The following is a 14,964-nucleotide window of genomic DNA, read 5'->3' on the forward strand; positions in this document are numbered from 1 at the left end:
TGTTTGTCATGTCAGCATTTGACTTCCTGTAGGAAATAATAGATGTCATCCTCATTGAGGTGGTCACAAGTGGTCCACCATGCACTTCACACGGGCTTAACGTTCCCTATAAACCCAACATGGATCCGACTCGATGAAGTTTTATTGTCACCTCCATCTCCCCTCATGAAAACGTTTTAGGTGTTGTTCAGAACATTGTCCAGCAGGTGGCAAAGTCAGTCAAGAAAGCTGGAGGAGGGAGGAGGAGGTAACCTCCTGGGCCGCCAGCACTTCCGCAACATCCGCGCATGCGCCTCGAAGAGCAAGCGCGCCAACTGTGTGTCAGCCAAACTTCATAATTAATTTATTATAAGCAAAAACACCAACTTTTATTATTATTATTTATTATTAGTAGTATTATTATTATTGTTATTGTTGTTGTTTGATAATACTGTACCATGGGGCGGGTACTGGCCAGAATCCTTTGACGAACGATGATGATGACGATTCTTGGAAGCTTTTCTTGGTTCAATGTTTAAGAACTCCATGGTTGAATGATTGTAAAATGTTGCGTTCGATGTGTGACACAAACGTGCAACAGGCTAACCATTAGCCCTGAGAGAGACACCCCCTGGGTTTTCCACTGTTCGCTGACTGTTATATTAGCCATCTTCTAAAGAGCTATTTATCCTTGACTCAGATTGTTGCTTTGCTAAACCCCAGCTGGCCAAAATATCAATAATGTTAGTATAATCAGCTTATCATCAACAATAATACTGATTATTATTGTCATTATTTAATTGGGTGATAACCCATGGATAAAGTTATCACAATTCTTTGTTGATGACACAAACACGCAAGTATATGCAGTTATTCCTGACTCAAGAGACTGGATTTATTGCAACGTTTATGGCAAGCCATCAGGATGCTGCCGCTGGAAGAAAGAAAAATGGAAGAAAATGACTTCTCTTTGAACTCAGTGCGTTTTTCTCACATGGCATAAGTAGTTCGGAGGCCAATTCTCATTTCTAGCCAATTCTTTGGCACAAACGTAACGTGGACGAGGTGTGAAACCCTTAAGTGTGGGGGACATCTTGTGTCCCGCACTTCCATTTGTCAAACAGAAACACTTCCATATGCACACGTGGCATATAGCATGAGGGATTTGAATGCACTTTTAGTTTTCTTCCTGTATAACCAAGGTTAGGCTGCACCGGTACCTCATCTGCATCTTGCGAAGATGTTGCTTTAGATTCCTCGCAGGTGAAACTGTGGAATAGAAAAAGAGAAGTGCCTGACGGGTCCGTCTTGTGTTATTCTCTCATCTGACAGCAGGTGGTCTTGTGCAGCCGCTCCGGAGAGGCGGGCGCTTTGGAGCAGCGTGCCCGGCCGTCTTGCTGCTGCCGCGGGGACGCTCACTTCAAGCCCGCGGAGCCGGCAGACCGGAAGCGCGCATTGATTTCTCCGATGCAAGCCGGGGTGGCGGGGCAGAGGAGGAGCGAATTATTTAATCAGTATCCGTTAATCCGCGATCTGGGGGGGTGGAGGAGGCGAGCAGTTGACTCTTAAATTGACACATTTTTTTTAACCAGAAAGAAAACAATTTTACTCAAGGACACGGATTATTCCTACGAGGATGGAATCTTCCTCTAGGGTCCCCACCTGCTAAGGCACCGTTATGGTGGTGAGTATCCACGTCTTCTCAGCCTTCTCTTATTGTGACAGCTGTCTCACATCGAAGGATATTCGACTCAAACTGTTCTAAGGTGTAACAACACCAACAGGAACATTTTTTATTGTTTCTTTATTTGCCAGAATCCCGAAAAAGTGTCACGATATGTGCTACAATTCCAATTAGCTTTACCTGGCGTGCACTTTGGCTCTATTAATATCCATCCGCCGATTGTGTACCTAGCAGGCCTTTACACACATTGGTGTATACTGATTTAATAGTATCATCCAGATTATCTCCCAATTTCACCGAAACACAGGTGAATTGAGGATTTATATCCGAAAAGCCGCTCGTGGGTTGTGTTTGACGGTCCGTCAAGCGCTTGTTCGGGGGGGTAAAAGCCCAAATTCCCCTGTTTTTCGAAGCCCTAAAATGGAAGAGGACACCCTTTGACGCCAGAGATGCTAGCATCCCCCCGCGGAGGGAGGGGCAGCCGCCCCTTGAGGAAGACGTACTCACCCTTTTCGCGTAAATCAGAAGGAAATTACAGACTTTTAAGGGTGTGGAATGAAAGACAGGATTGTGGAATGAATGCGGGGAACGGGCACACATCTGGGTGGAGGACACGCCCAGGCTTCGCCGCTGACGCTGCTCTACCTCGGCGGGACGGATCACCGACACCCGTAGGCCGTGATAGGTACCCTTCCGCGGTTCGATTCGCTGGGGGAGACATAAAGTAGGCCCTGGAGGAGAACCAATAGAGAAACCACTGGATGCCACTCGAACCCGGGAAATGGACCTCCAGGTGACCAGTGACTGGATTCTGTGTGTGTGCGTGTTGCCAGGTTCTTGCGGGGGGGAGGGAAGGGGGGGGGGGTCTCCGGGAAATTAGACGTGGTCAACATGGCGACCCCTCAAGCTCCGTGATCCCCTCTTCATTTCTGGATCTCTTTAGTCCAAATATCAAAACCTGTGATAATCAGAGCATAGAAGCCCTTCGACTTGTTGAATAAAGATCTCTAAACGTCCTCGAAGTGCAAGAAGGTCACGGCAGGTTCAATGTCATTGCGATAACTGTCACATGAAAATAGGATTTTTTTTTTATTCTTTTTTTTTTTTTTCTCCTCACCTTTAAACGAACAACAACCATCCTTCAGTGGCTCTGCATGTTTAAGCACCATGGACAGCTGCCTCACAGCTGGAGCTGTGCTAGACTTTAACAACCAGCAGTGAAGCCCAAATCACTGAGGTTATTGCATCTGTTGTTTCGCATATATCAGGATGTGTTGCTACCTGTACATCTCAGAGGCATGTCTGTGTGTGTGTGTGTGTGTTTGTGTGTGTGTGTGTGTGTGTGTGTGTGTGCTCCATGTCTTCCTCTTTAGCAGCCCAGACAGTGAAACCTGCGTATGGAGAGGAAAAAAAGCGCTGGCTTTTTGGCTTTTTGTGTTTGCTTAGTTTTGTCTCTACAGACAGTGGTACTTTTAGAAAGGTAATTTAGTTTGCCATTCACTACACTGCCTGCTATATTGGACTTGAAGTGTCATAGTTAACTGGCTTTTTAAAAAACCCTCTGATTTGAGATTTTTGAGCTTCGCCTCTGCTGCATTAATCCGCTGAGCGGATGCAAAGGGATTAAGACACAAAAGGGAAATTTATGCGACAGGACCCTGGGCAAGATTACCCAGCTGTATTAGTCTAAATCACACTGCAAGGCCATTGAGGGTGTCTTTAATATGATGCCGGGGATTCAAAGGTAAACATGGTCATTTCAAGTGCATAATGTATTGACATTAATGGGAAAAAACGCTTAAAAAATTAAAACACTTTCCTCCAATGAGTCAACAGTCTGAATGACATGGGATGATGATCAAATCCTAAATCATGTTGATTTGTTATTATGAAGGTGCAGCATAGTAAATATGATTTAATGTGAAATGTTATTCTTATCACTCATTTAATCATGTATTTAATTGTGTAACATAATGATAGTAAATAGCTAGAGATAATATTTGGCTTTTCTTAGCTGCTCTGTGAGATGTTTATCTTGATCAAGGCCTCACATGATAGGGTTGAACAACATGAACCATAAATTTCCACAAAGGAATCTATACTGTCAGCATTGATGGGGAACACCAAAGACAGTGAGCCAGCCTTATGATTCATTGTCAGAGAGGGGCCAGCTGCTCCTCCATGCTCTATGTCTGTCATTTTTGACCGCTGTGCTGGCAGCCAGGCTCTGGGGTGGGTGTGGATGTTGGACCCACGGGATCCATCGGGGCACATCACAAACCGCCTCCCTGCAGCTCCTGGCAGACAAGTTGTCAGGCCACACATTGCAACATCAACTCCAGAGGCAGTCTGAGACATAAGCAGATGTGTTTTAAGAGTGTATGAGGGAGGCTACAAATTATTCACAGTTTATGCCTGGTGAATTCTTAAGATATGTGATATTCATTGGCTGTGATGGCAATAACCCCACTACTCCAGCGTTAATGAACGTTGTGCTTGACAGACTGTACTTATGAGCCATCTGTCTCCTGTTAACTCCTGATTTTTCGGTGACATTGACTAATGTTTAAATTGCGTCTCCTTTCATGACAAAAGTCTTTGTGAGAACAGAAAATGAGATGGCAAAGCAGGGATGCTGGTTGGTTGACTATTTTTACTTCTGGACAGAGTCAAGCAGCTGTTTCCTCTTATCCTTGCAGTTTTTTGTTAGGCTAAGCTACTCAACTCTAGGCCTGTTGCTGTTGACTATAATTTAACTCTGAAAGAATCTAAATTAACATATGGTGATAAAAATGTTGAAAAAATCTCACAATGGAATGAATCACCTCATCACATCAGATGTTGTTAATGATAGTAACAAAAATCATCAGGTTCAGCTGTTGCAACTTATTTTCCGTTAAGTCAGTAGCTGTAGCTGAGTCATGGTTGCCAGATTGGATGTTATTGTGCGTCCAGCCTGTCAAACTGTGGTCAAAGGATAGAAACAACAAATTTATCTTCATAAACCTCATCATCTCAAGTCATTCAGACTGTTGACTCATTGGAGGAAAGTGTTTTCATTTTTTAAGCATCTTTTTCCATTAATGTCAATATTTGATCTTTCCATAGGAGTTGTTTCATTGTGCCAAAGGTGCATTTCAAGCCTGTTTGATTTCTTTGCTCTATCAATGCAGACTCTTAGGGTTGCTGAGAGGGTTGCTGTTTGCCCTGTTTTTCGAGTGCATTGAACTGGGATTGGGATTGGACTGCAACAATAAAACTTTCTCTGGAGTCACAAAGCTTCAGCGTTTTCATCCAGGTGATAAAGTGTGTCTGCTCAAAATTGTCCCGCATCATGTTTTCATGGCCGTTCTTCAATGGCTTACTTTGAGTTATTAAAGCTTCTCCACAGTCTAGTTGACGGGCTTCCAACCCCGAGTCCTGCTCTGTGTATTTCTAGGTGTAGTAGTTCACGAAGGTTGACTCAGCTTTGTAGAATTGCAAAAAAAAGGGAAGTAGTATTATTCTCCTAGTTCTTTTTTGTCAGGGTCATTACAGAGATGTTGACAAATACAACACTTTTATTGACATGAACATCGAGTAACTGTTTTCTCCCTAAACAACCCATCAGATATCCCATGCACGTTGTTTCAGTCATTTGTGGTGTCGCAACAAAAGTGTGAGTAGGAACGTGCAAGGTTGTCATTTTTGATCAAATAGAAGGACATCTGATATTCTTTGAAGTCAATGATAGATAAATAGATAAATATGCAGTGCAGTTATTTCTCACAGGTCACTTATATTGGTATGAAATCAAATCTTTGTGCTTGCACAGATTAAAATGTTCCTTTTTCCCTGACCCTGTCCTTTTGAGATGTACAGAAAACCCGTCCGTTGGTTGAGGCGCTCCTCATGCCTCCCTCTCCATTTGAAAAATTGGAAAAAGCTAAGTTAAGGAGACTTCACATTTGGGATCCAGCCAGAGGGGTGGCTCCTGTCTTCTGGGCTTGTGGTGTCCCATGAGAATCGAGGCTCACCTTTGAGACTGAGGAGACATGTAGGCGCAGCAAATGCTCTGTTAATGGCTCACCTGGGTTGTTTTGGGAAGCTGTTGTTTGTATCCCTCCCTCTATTCCCTTTTGGAACAGGACAGGCTGCTGGATTTGAGCGTTGGCTAAAGTATTGCAAGGGATTTCCGATGCAGACAAAAAAGATCAGTAATAACTGCCGACTTTGTTTTGAACTTGACAACCAACAAAGTACCTTACTGTCATATTTGTTTTTCAATTTCATTTTGCCAAATAACAAGCAGTTAATCACCAGTATAATCTTCAGATCAACTGGCTCTCTAGGGGACACTAAACTGCAAAATCCTGACAAAAGCAGGGAGCTCCAAGGCCTGCAATACTACCATAACAAAATGGTTAATCTCCAGTAAATTACAGAAATATGAATGGAGCTTTCAGCACATAGAACCTATTTGGGATTTTTCTGCGTATTTCTCATATGACAGGGCATCAGTCACCTGTTGTAAGACAGGCGACAATTGTGTCCAAGGCACTAAAACCGTTGGTATTAGTCACACAGAGACATTTGCATATGAAATGCGATGCTGTCTCTTTTCTCCCCCTGCCAGTTAAAATGCTCCTGTGTTGCCACATTACCTGCCTGATCCCGGTGTGCTAAGACGATTATGAGTCACCCGTATGACGAATATCTATTTCATATGTCGATGTTTTGGCGGCTTGATTCAAGTAGCATTAACAATATGAACAGGTAGAGCTCGGCCATATGTTCATATAACTTTTTCTATCACTCTTTAAACAGAACCATTTGTGATTGAAATTTTGCCGTCGCTCTGTTGATTCAAAGCATGTTATGAATTTTATTTCTGTCGGATTTTTGAACTAAGGTAACAGTTACATCACACTTCCTATTGGCATGAAGAGCTAATATGATGAATATCATTTGGAATATCACAATGGTGATTTTCCATATCTGAGGGAATATCAGTTCCATTAGATCAGTCAAAGAAATATTCTTACAATGTTTGTCATGACAAGTATGTGTATATATATTATATATACGAATCACGACAAAAGACTAAATGTCCTGTTATATTTGATTAAAGTGACTGTTGAAAACAAAGCTTTTCTTTCACAGCTACTGCCGGTGCTGCTCATCTACTGTGTTAAATTTGAGTCAGATCTCGAGCATCAGATGGTCAAAAATCCAAATAGGCTCCAAACACAGGAGGTTTTCTTCACAAGCTTACAACTACTCTGAACGTGGAAAACCATGCATTATGTAATAATTGTCATTTGTCGAAATGGTAAACAGTGGCTATCTAGACAAAACAAGACTAAAATATCTTTCAAATTTTAACTTGCTCAATAGTCTATCGATGAGGACATCCATTATGGTATATCACTGTGTAATATGGTATTTTTGCTTCATGCATAAATCGAACAGTGTAGCTCCCGCAGTTTTTCACAACCATCACCATTAAATATATGTTGTCTATATACACTAGCACACAGTATGTGTGTTAGTGTGTTTTTTAGTGTATATAGTGTATATAGAGTGTATATAGACACACAGTATGTGTGTTAGTGTGTTTTTTAACCTGACCCAAACATTGTTTTCATAAAAACACTTGAAAGTAACATCACTTTATTCTACCGTAACTGGTTAACATCTTGAGCAGAAAACACCTTTTCAGAAAGTCTTATTAATACCTCTTGGATTGGACATCATGTTAAGCCATCAGATATTATTATCTGAGGCTAGAAAGCCGATAGGGTTATAAGTCCAGGTGAGTTTTCCATCATTAGAAGCCTGACTCTTACCCTGGTTCCCCTTCATTCCACTGTCCCTGTAGCCTCCTGCCCCAGCTGAGTCCCTTGCTGCCCTCTGAACGAGCAGGATGACAAGATGGCACAGCTGCTTGTACCGCCCGGACCTGACAGCTTCCACCCCTTCAGCCCAGAGTCGCTGGCCGCCATCGAGAGGTGCATCGCCGAGGAGGAGGCCCGGAGACCACGGGGGGAGCGCCACAGCGATGATGAAAACGGGCCCAAGCCCAACAGTGACCTGGAGGCAGGGAAGTCTCTCCCCTTCATCTATGGGGACATCCCGCCCCCCCTGGTGTCCACTCCTCTGGAGGACATGGACCCCTTCTACAGCAATCAGAAGGTTTGTATTTGGATCAAACCATTTTTTCCTCAGTTCTTTGTGTAAGCCGGTCAAATGTGGATCCCGATAAAGACCCTCTCCTCACACATTGAAAATGTCAACATGAGGCCTTGATAGAAAAAAAATGGGTTATTTTTATTATAGGTGATTATGTTGGGAACCTAAATTTGGATCATAATGAGAACCCATGGCCCTGCAATTGACTGGCAACCAGTCCAAGGTGCACCCCGCCTTTCTTGACAGCTGGTATAAGCTCCCTACCTGGATTGGAACCCATGTAGAAATAAATGGTTCCAGGGAGCCATTGAAAAATGAATTTTCAGTGCCGCAAAGAGTAGCAACCACTCACGGTACAGTATATCTGCAAGGATCTATTTAGTTGACATCCTTCAACGTCACAGCAGTCCCAAATTCGTTTTTATAAAACAGCTGCGAGTTAGAGCAGCGGGACACTGGGTCCTGGTTGCACATTCCTAAGCAGCTTCTTGTCACTCGCAAAGAAGTGAATTGAATGCTGGAGGCTAATCAGCTTTCCATCCGCTTACACATCAAGCATGACAAAGAGCTGCTCACTGCGAGGTGGGGTCATGTTGTTAGGGTAGGGAATTGGGACAGAGGAGAAAAGGAACGTGAATCACAGAGCTGTCGCAGCGTGAGGCTCGGTAAACATGGTTAGCTTTCATTTTCCAGGAACAGGTATTTTATGATGTATTGGATAAAAACTACACAAATGACACAACCCCTGCTGCCCGCCGCTCTGCTGTCACAGAGTATGACATTTTTAGTCCATCATAAAGCAAGCCGTCATTGATGTAAGATCAGTTTTCCTGCAGTAATTTTCTATAAATGACATTGTGTTCTTTGAGTCATTCTAGCAGCAGCATGTAAGAGTTTCAAAATTTCCTCAGCGTTGGGAATTAAAGACATTAAGTCTGTCTGAATAGGCTCAGAGAGGATTTGTGTTGTTTTTGTCTCATACTCCAGACATTTTATTCTCTTTAGCCCTTAAATATCTGAAGCGCGTAATTCCCGCTGCCTTAATCAAACTACTTTAAGAGTACACATGGGCAGATTCAGCGATGTCCTCCATGGAAGACAGAAGCCTTCAACTCAAGATTTATACTAATTACCTTTAGGCTCTGTCACTATTACATGGTCAGTCAGGAAATCAAGTTTGCATTTGATTTATTTTACCTTTTAGAGATTGTTGAGGCATTCGTGAGATGTTGACGTCAGAAGACATCAGAACACAACATCACACACAATGTCAGCCAACAACCTGCATTCAATCCAGTATCGAAATCTAACAGCACTGATCCCTGCTCGGAATTTGACATTTATATCTAGTGGGTCAATATGACATCACAATGTTCTGTGAAAACCACTGTTTAGCACTTTGAGAAAAAAATGATAATCTCAGTTATGTCAAGAAAGGCCTTAAAATATGTTTGTGATACCCACTAAACAGGTGAGGAGGGCAACTGTGAGGTGACGTTACAAGTTTCAATGAAAAAATGAGAACAGTAAAAGGATAGGAGCCATTTGGGTGTCAGCTGAGCTTGATGACTGCTCACGGGGGGATGCAGGGAGGCTGTTTCCACTAGATGTGCCTCAGAACCTCCTTCTCACAAGAATACTGACAGCATAGTGTTACTTCTTGTGATTTTGCAGCAGTGTCTTATCCAGATAACTTCTTGATTAGTAGTCTTGATGTTGGCTCACTCTCCCCAGTTGCTTAGGCCCATCTCATAAGAGCCAAGGCCTTCAGGAATAACTGTCTGTCATAAATTTTCTGAATATCTCATTGATTCAACTGATTGATATTGTGCTCTCTGTCTCTTTCAGACCTTCATAGTATTGAATCGCGGGAAAGCAATCTTCCGTTTCAACGCCACTCCTGCCTTGTACATCTTAAGCCCCTTCAACCCTCTTAGGAAGGTCGCTATTAGAGTTTTAGTGCATTCATATCCTTTTTAGAGTTTGCCATGGACGCAGCTTGACTTGGATTAAAGGCTTTATCAGACAAATAGGGATTTAAATCTGCCAACTAATTGTGAATGACTTGCATGTCATCAGCATGTTAATAGCACTAGAGCAGCAGAGCAGTGGAAGAGGCCCAAGAGCTTTGATGACAAGAAACACGCTAATTGTATAAAGCTGACGGCTATTTCTTATAAATGTAACAAAGGTAAAGTGTGATATTCCATGAGACCATCAATGTTCCAATGTATTCCTTGACTTGGTGTCTACTTTGTTCAGCATGTTGATCATGTTCACCATCCTGACCAACTGTGCTTTCATGACCCTCAGTAACCCTCCGGAATGGGCCAAGAATGTAGAGTAAGTACCCGTCAGTCCCGTTTGTCTTGTCTCTGTCCAGCACACAATTTTTCAATATCGAAAAGCTTTCCGTAAATGTCCATAAATGAAGAGTTGCAGTTAGAAAATCCTCATTGATGGTATGGTGTACATTCCTAAGATTTGCCCGAAATCTAAAGAAATAGCAATACGGTGGCAAATTTACCAATCCTGTTCAAAGAGTACAGAATTTCCCATTTGTTTCCCTCCAAACACCATGGCAAAGTCTCTGAGCTGCTCCTCATTGTCAGAGTGGAAAAAAAAACAAGAAAAACCCTAAGTTCCCACAGAGAGCAACCCTCTGTGCCGGAGCTGGATTCTCTGTGTGTCCTCGACACCGAGAGACGCAGTCACATCAATCGAGGCAAACAGTATTAGAGACCCAACCGGACTATTTTTAGCAGCATGACAAAATTAGACAAGGTGAAAGCTGCCACATTAAAATGCAGCAGAAAAGCATTGTTGACCAATGGATCCCAAAGTAGTTTGGGGGTTCCCAGACATTGATATTTCTCTCTCTCTCTACCTTCCTAGATAAACTTGGGGCTCAAAATAATGCTGTCTTTATCATCAAGAATCACCTTGTTTACTTTTCCCTTTTGTTTCCTCTTCTGCCCACGGTCTCCATCAGGTACACATTCACAGGGATTTACACCTTCGAGTCGCTCATTAAGATCCTGGCCAGAGGCTTCTGTGTGGGGAAGTTCACTTTCCTCAGGGACCCGTGGAATTGGCTGGATTTCAGCGTTATCCTCATGGCGTAAGTATCATGACACTCGCCGCCAAGATCGCGTTGACATGGTTTTAGATCAAGAGGCAAAATTAGTTTGAGTTCAGTCCGGAAGCCGATTGAGCCTCAGTGTACGAGAGAAGGAGAAGATAGTGTAAAGACAGGCATGATGATACACACTTTATCTGTGTATTTTGGAAAGCATGAGCAGAAATGTCATGTCTACTCTACTGTAATGGATGTGAGCCCCCAAAGCATGGACTTTCTTGGCCCATATCTCCCCCACACATCCATGGCTGTACTTAGTCCTCTTGAAAACACAGAAAAAGCCTTTAGCATCCAGTCTCCTGGTGCATGTGTTCTCTGATTGGCTTTTGTCTGCTGATTTATAGTATTCTTAATACAATAAGACCATAATCCTGTTTTGTCTTTCAAGAGATTCCTGTCATGAGTAGTGCTCTTATGAGAGGTGGTTCAATTTCTCAGGTGTGTGCGTGCGTGCGTGCGCACATGCACGCGTGTATGTATGTGAGTGTGTTTGTGCACATGAAATGGGTTGCTGCCTGCGAGATGCTGTTTTGTAACTGTGCATTTAATCCTGCAGGTATATAACAGAGTTTGTAAACCTAGGCAATGTTTCAGCTCTGCGCACATTCAGAGTATTGCGAGCTTTGAAAACTATCTCAGTAATCCCAGGTAAGGCTGCACTCGCCTGCCGCCAGCACTCCTGCCATCTGTCCTCTGTGTGTGACGTTTGCCATTCCCTCCTTTCCCCTTTCCCTCCCGTGACCCTCCTTTTGTCTTGTCACACTGTGGGTGTGGGTGCCTGTTTGCCGTGGGTGTGAATGTGTGCGTGTCCCCTGCCTTTTCCGAAATGCCCCCTCCCCACCCTCTTTGCCCTCCCACCCCCCACTTACAGATATGTCACAGAGTTTGTGGACCTGGGCAATGTCTCAGCACTGCGAACCTTCAGGGTTCTCCGGGCCTTGAAAACTATATCGGTCATCCCAGGTGAGACAGCCATGGAGGCTGAAAGAGTCAATGAGATGCTAAGAGCTAACTGGCATTTCACTAACATTCAAACATCCCCACCTCCGTTCAGCTTATATCAGTGTAGCAAAGCTTGAGCTGGCCACTGTCCCTCATGTTGCCTTTATCCCAAGGACGGTAAAAGCAGGAATCTGGCTCCAATCTTGAGCGATTGACATGATTCTTAGCTTTTAGATACATCCTTAAAGGCAAAATTCTTTTTGGTTGTAATCTGCTCTTGCCTTTCGAGCCTCACGAGTTGATTATGTGCACTATTTATTTTCCTTTTTGCATGAGACATTGCAAAAGCCGATTTTCTGGTGGCAAGCACATGTGTGTGTAGGGTTCCTCCTTACCTTACCTGTTTTCCTTTGCATGTCCTGTTCAGTGTTTTGTGTTTTTGAGAGAATATGTGCAAGTGTTCTAAACGCTGACTACTTCCAACACAAACAGCTTTGTCACATATACATGCCGTTAGGGAAACATGCAATTGGCTTTGAATGTGAAGAAGAAAATGAAAATCAATATCAAATGCGACATATTGCATTTGCTGAATCTGTGTTTAAATTCAAAACAGAGGTTTTTGGGTGTGTTTCTGTGGCAGTGCAAAGCCCCGCACAAGCAAACTTTTACAGCTTAGTATTTTCACAACACTGAGAAGCATTCAGCCCTTCATTGTTTTATGAGGTGCATGTTTCACAAAGGATGGAAGACTGAAGGTTGTGATTCGATGAATATCGTCCTTCATCTTGGACTAACACAACCCGGCTTCTGATCCATCTCCCAAGGACTAGTTTGGGATAAGTCCGCTCATCAACATCTGCAACAGCTCTTATGTCCGGATGCTAAATGTGAAGTTAGAACCAGCAGAATTAAATTTACGAACTCGACAGATGTGGATTTATGAGATTTATACTAGTTGTATTATTTAAGGTTATCAGAGTATACTGCACAGTTTTTGAGTTGCATTTACAGTTGATTAATGTAGAGTAATTAAGTTAAATTAATTTCGTTTGTTGTACATGGTATTTCGGGATTCTGCAGCAAAAGAAATGAAAATCCAGGAGTCTTTCCAATCACATTATTATCAAGATTTCTGCACCTCAATAAATTCCTCCTAAACTCAGCTTTTTCTATTGTTCTTAATACATCACCCCTTTAGTTATTTGATTATGTATGTTGTTTTGAGTAATTTTCAAAAATAATAATCTGAAAAAAATGTTCCACAATGAGCACATTATGTTGAGTGTTTTCAGCTCACATGCCCTTTCCTCCCACCATAAAGCACAAAATTATCACATTACCTTCTGTCCATCTTCATAGGATCTAAGAAAAAGTTCAGAGGCTGCCTATTGGCCAATCTTTAGGTTTCTACGTTAATGCTTGCAACAGCTCATTGCATGATTCCGTAAATGAATGATGATTAAAGAAATCGTTTCAGTGAACTTGGTAATATCTGATATATTGGTAACTCTAAACCAAGGAAACAAAACAAAACATCCAACCCCTACAGGCAAATGACAAGCTGCAGCTTGTGGTTAAAACATGACTTTGAACCGAATTGAAAACTAAGTCTGTACAGTGTTGGGCTTTCTGTCGTCACGATGCTGGTTCTAAGCACGTTTCGCATTCAGATACAAAAGCACTATTTTGGTAGAAACTTTCCCCACAATATTTAGATAAGTCTGCTGTAAGTTTCCCTACAACCAGACACATGTAATTATGATAATGTTGAAACAGTTGCCACACAGGCCAGCCGGTTGGTGACTCTAAATGTTATTTCTTGCCACAAAGTAGTGAGCGCTGTTTGATATTTGGAGATTTGTGATCGACAGATTGCGGAAGCACACTAAAAAGGCTGAGAGGTTAACAGTGAATCATCAAAATCACCCTCCAGATTATGTTCCCCTTTACCCAGAACTCACGCTAATAAAGCCTGATGTGTAAATAGATCCTCATTGATCTTGCAGGAAATCTAATGCTCTGCAGTTGCATTGCAAACAGGGCTTCCTTTTTAAGAATATTTTCAAACACATGTAAACCAGAAAACTATGCCAGAAATAACAGAATCCTCATATACCATTTAATCAGACGCAAACTCCAGAGCCCGTCGATTCACATGAGAAAGTTTCTTACACCATGATAATGATCTGTCAGCTTGGTTCCTATATGATAGCTCATACGGGAACCTCCACTGCAGATCCCCTCGGCTACTGTAAGCTCTTATTAGCAGCATCTCCGTGCACTCTCCTGGGGTTAATTAGCGGGCACTAATCATTTTCCGATGTCTCCCTCCCAACCCCCCTGCCCCGTCTGGTATCCAGGCTTGAAGACCATAGTTGGCGCTCTGATCCAGTCAGTGAAGAAGCTGTCGGACGTGATGATCCTCACCGTGTTCTGCCTCAGTGTATTTGCCCTCATCGGCCTCCAGCTTTTCATGGGAAACCTTAGGCACAAGTGTGTGCGTACGCCAGTCCTCAGCAATCTCACTAGCAACTTAACAATTGACGACGCACTACTTTTGAACATCAGCCTGCTGGATGCCAACAGCACATTTGAGCAAAACACCACAAAGGACCACTTCAACTGGACAGAGTATATCAACCTTGATGGTAAGGCAGGCGAAGAGGCGTGAAATTGCTGTTGCATGTCTGGCAGGCACACAAGGGTTAACTAGGGTCAAGTTAGTATCTGCTCCAGAGGGCCTGAGTCACATAGAGGCTACTTCATATTCAGAGGCCGGTGAGGGCTGGAGGGAGGGGCGGGGGAGGGAGGGGCGGGGGAGGGGCTGCCATGATAGGGAGTGACAGCCATGGCTGGGAGCAGGCACCCAGCTCTCTAACAAGGGCTGGTGGGTGAACGCAGCAAATGTGGCAGATAATCACCACAGCAATAAAACCTTCTATTTTCACCCCCTCACTACTCTGCATCACTCTTCCATAGCCCATCTGTGTGGCATGAGCGGTCCGAAGTCACAGAGGCCGAGAGACTGACCGCCAGCCGAATGTCA

General features: G+C 43.2%; 1 protein-coding gene across 5 annotated transcripts in view; it reads left to right on the forward strand.

Moving 5' to 3' along the window:
* The first annotated feature begins 1,400 nt into the window (after positions 1–1,400).
* Positions 1,401–14,964, forward strand: part of LOC147233249 (sodium channel protein type 2 subunit alpha-like) — a 37,055-nt gene continuing 23,491 nt past the window's right edge. For 2 of the 5 annotated variants that reach the window (XM_086147863.1, XM_086147866.1), the window contains exons 1-7: positions 1,402–1,663; positions 7,524–7,837; positions 9,683–9,800; positions 10,087–10,177; positions 10,827–10,955; positions 11,845–11,936; positions 14,279–14,566. In XM_086147863.1, coding sequence (XP_086003989.1) covers positions 7,577–7,837; positions 9,683–9,800; positions 10,087–10,177; positions 10,827–10,955; positions 11,845–11,936; positions 14,279–14,566 — 979 coding nt within the window. In that variant the 5' untranslated portion in view covers positions 1,402–1,663; positions 7,524–7,576. Of the gene's footprint in view, positions 1,664–4,931; positions 4,962–7,523; positions 7,838–9,682; positions 9,801–10,086; positions 10,178–10,826; positions 10,956–11,529; positions 11,622–11,844; positions 11,937–14,278; positions 14,567–14,964 lie in introns of those variants that run through there. The other 3 variants (XM_086147865.1, XM_086147867.1, XM_086147864.1) reach the window with 3 other exon arrangements.

The sequence above is a fragment of the Fistularia commersonii genome, chromosome 6 (assembly GCF_037954325.1).
Source record: "Fistularia commersonii isolate RoL2024-O1a breed Wild chromosome 6, RoL_Fcom_v1.0, whole genome shotgun sequence".
In the NCBI taxonomy this organism is placed as follows: domain Eukaryota; kingdom Metazoa; phylum Chordata; class Actinopteri; order Syngnathiformes; family Fistulariidae; genus Fistularia; species Fistularia commersonii.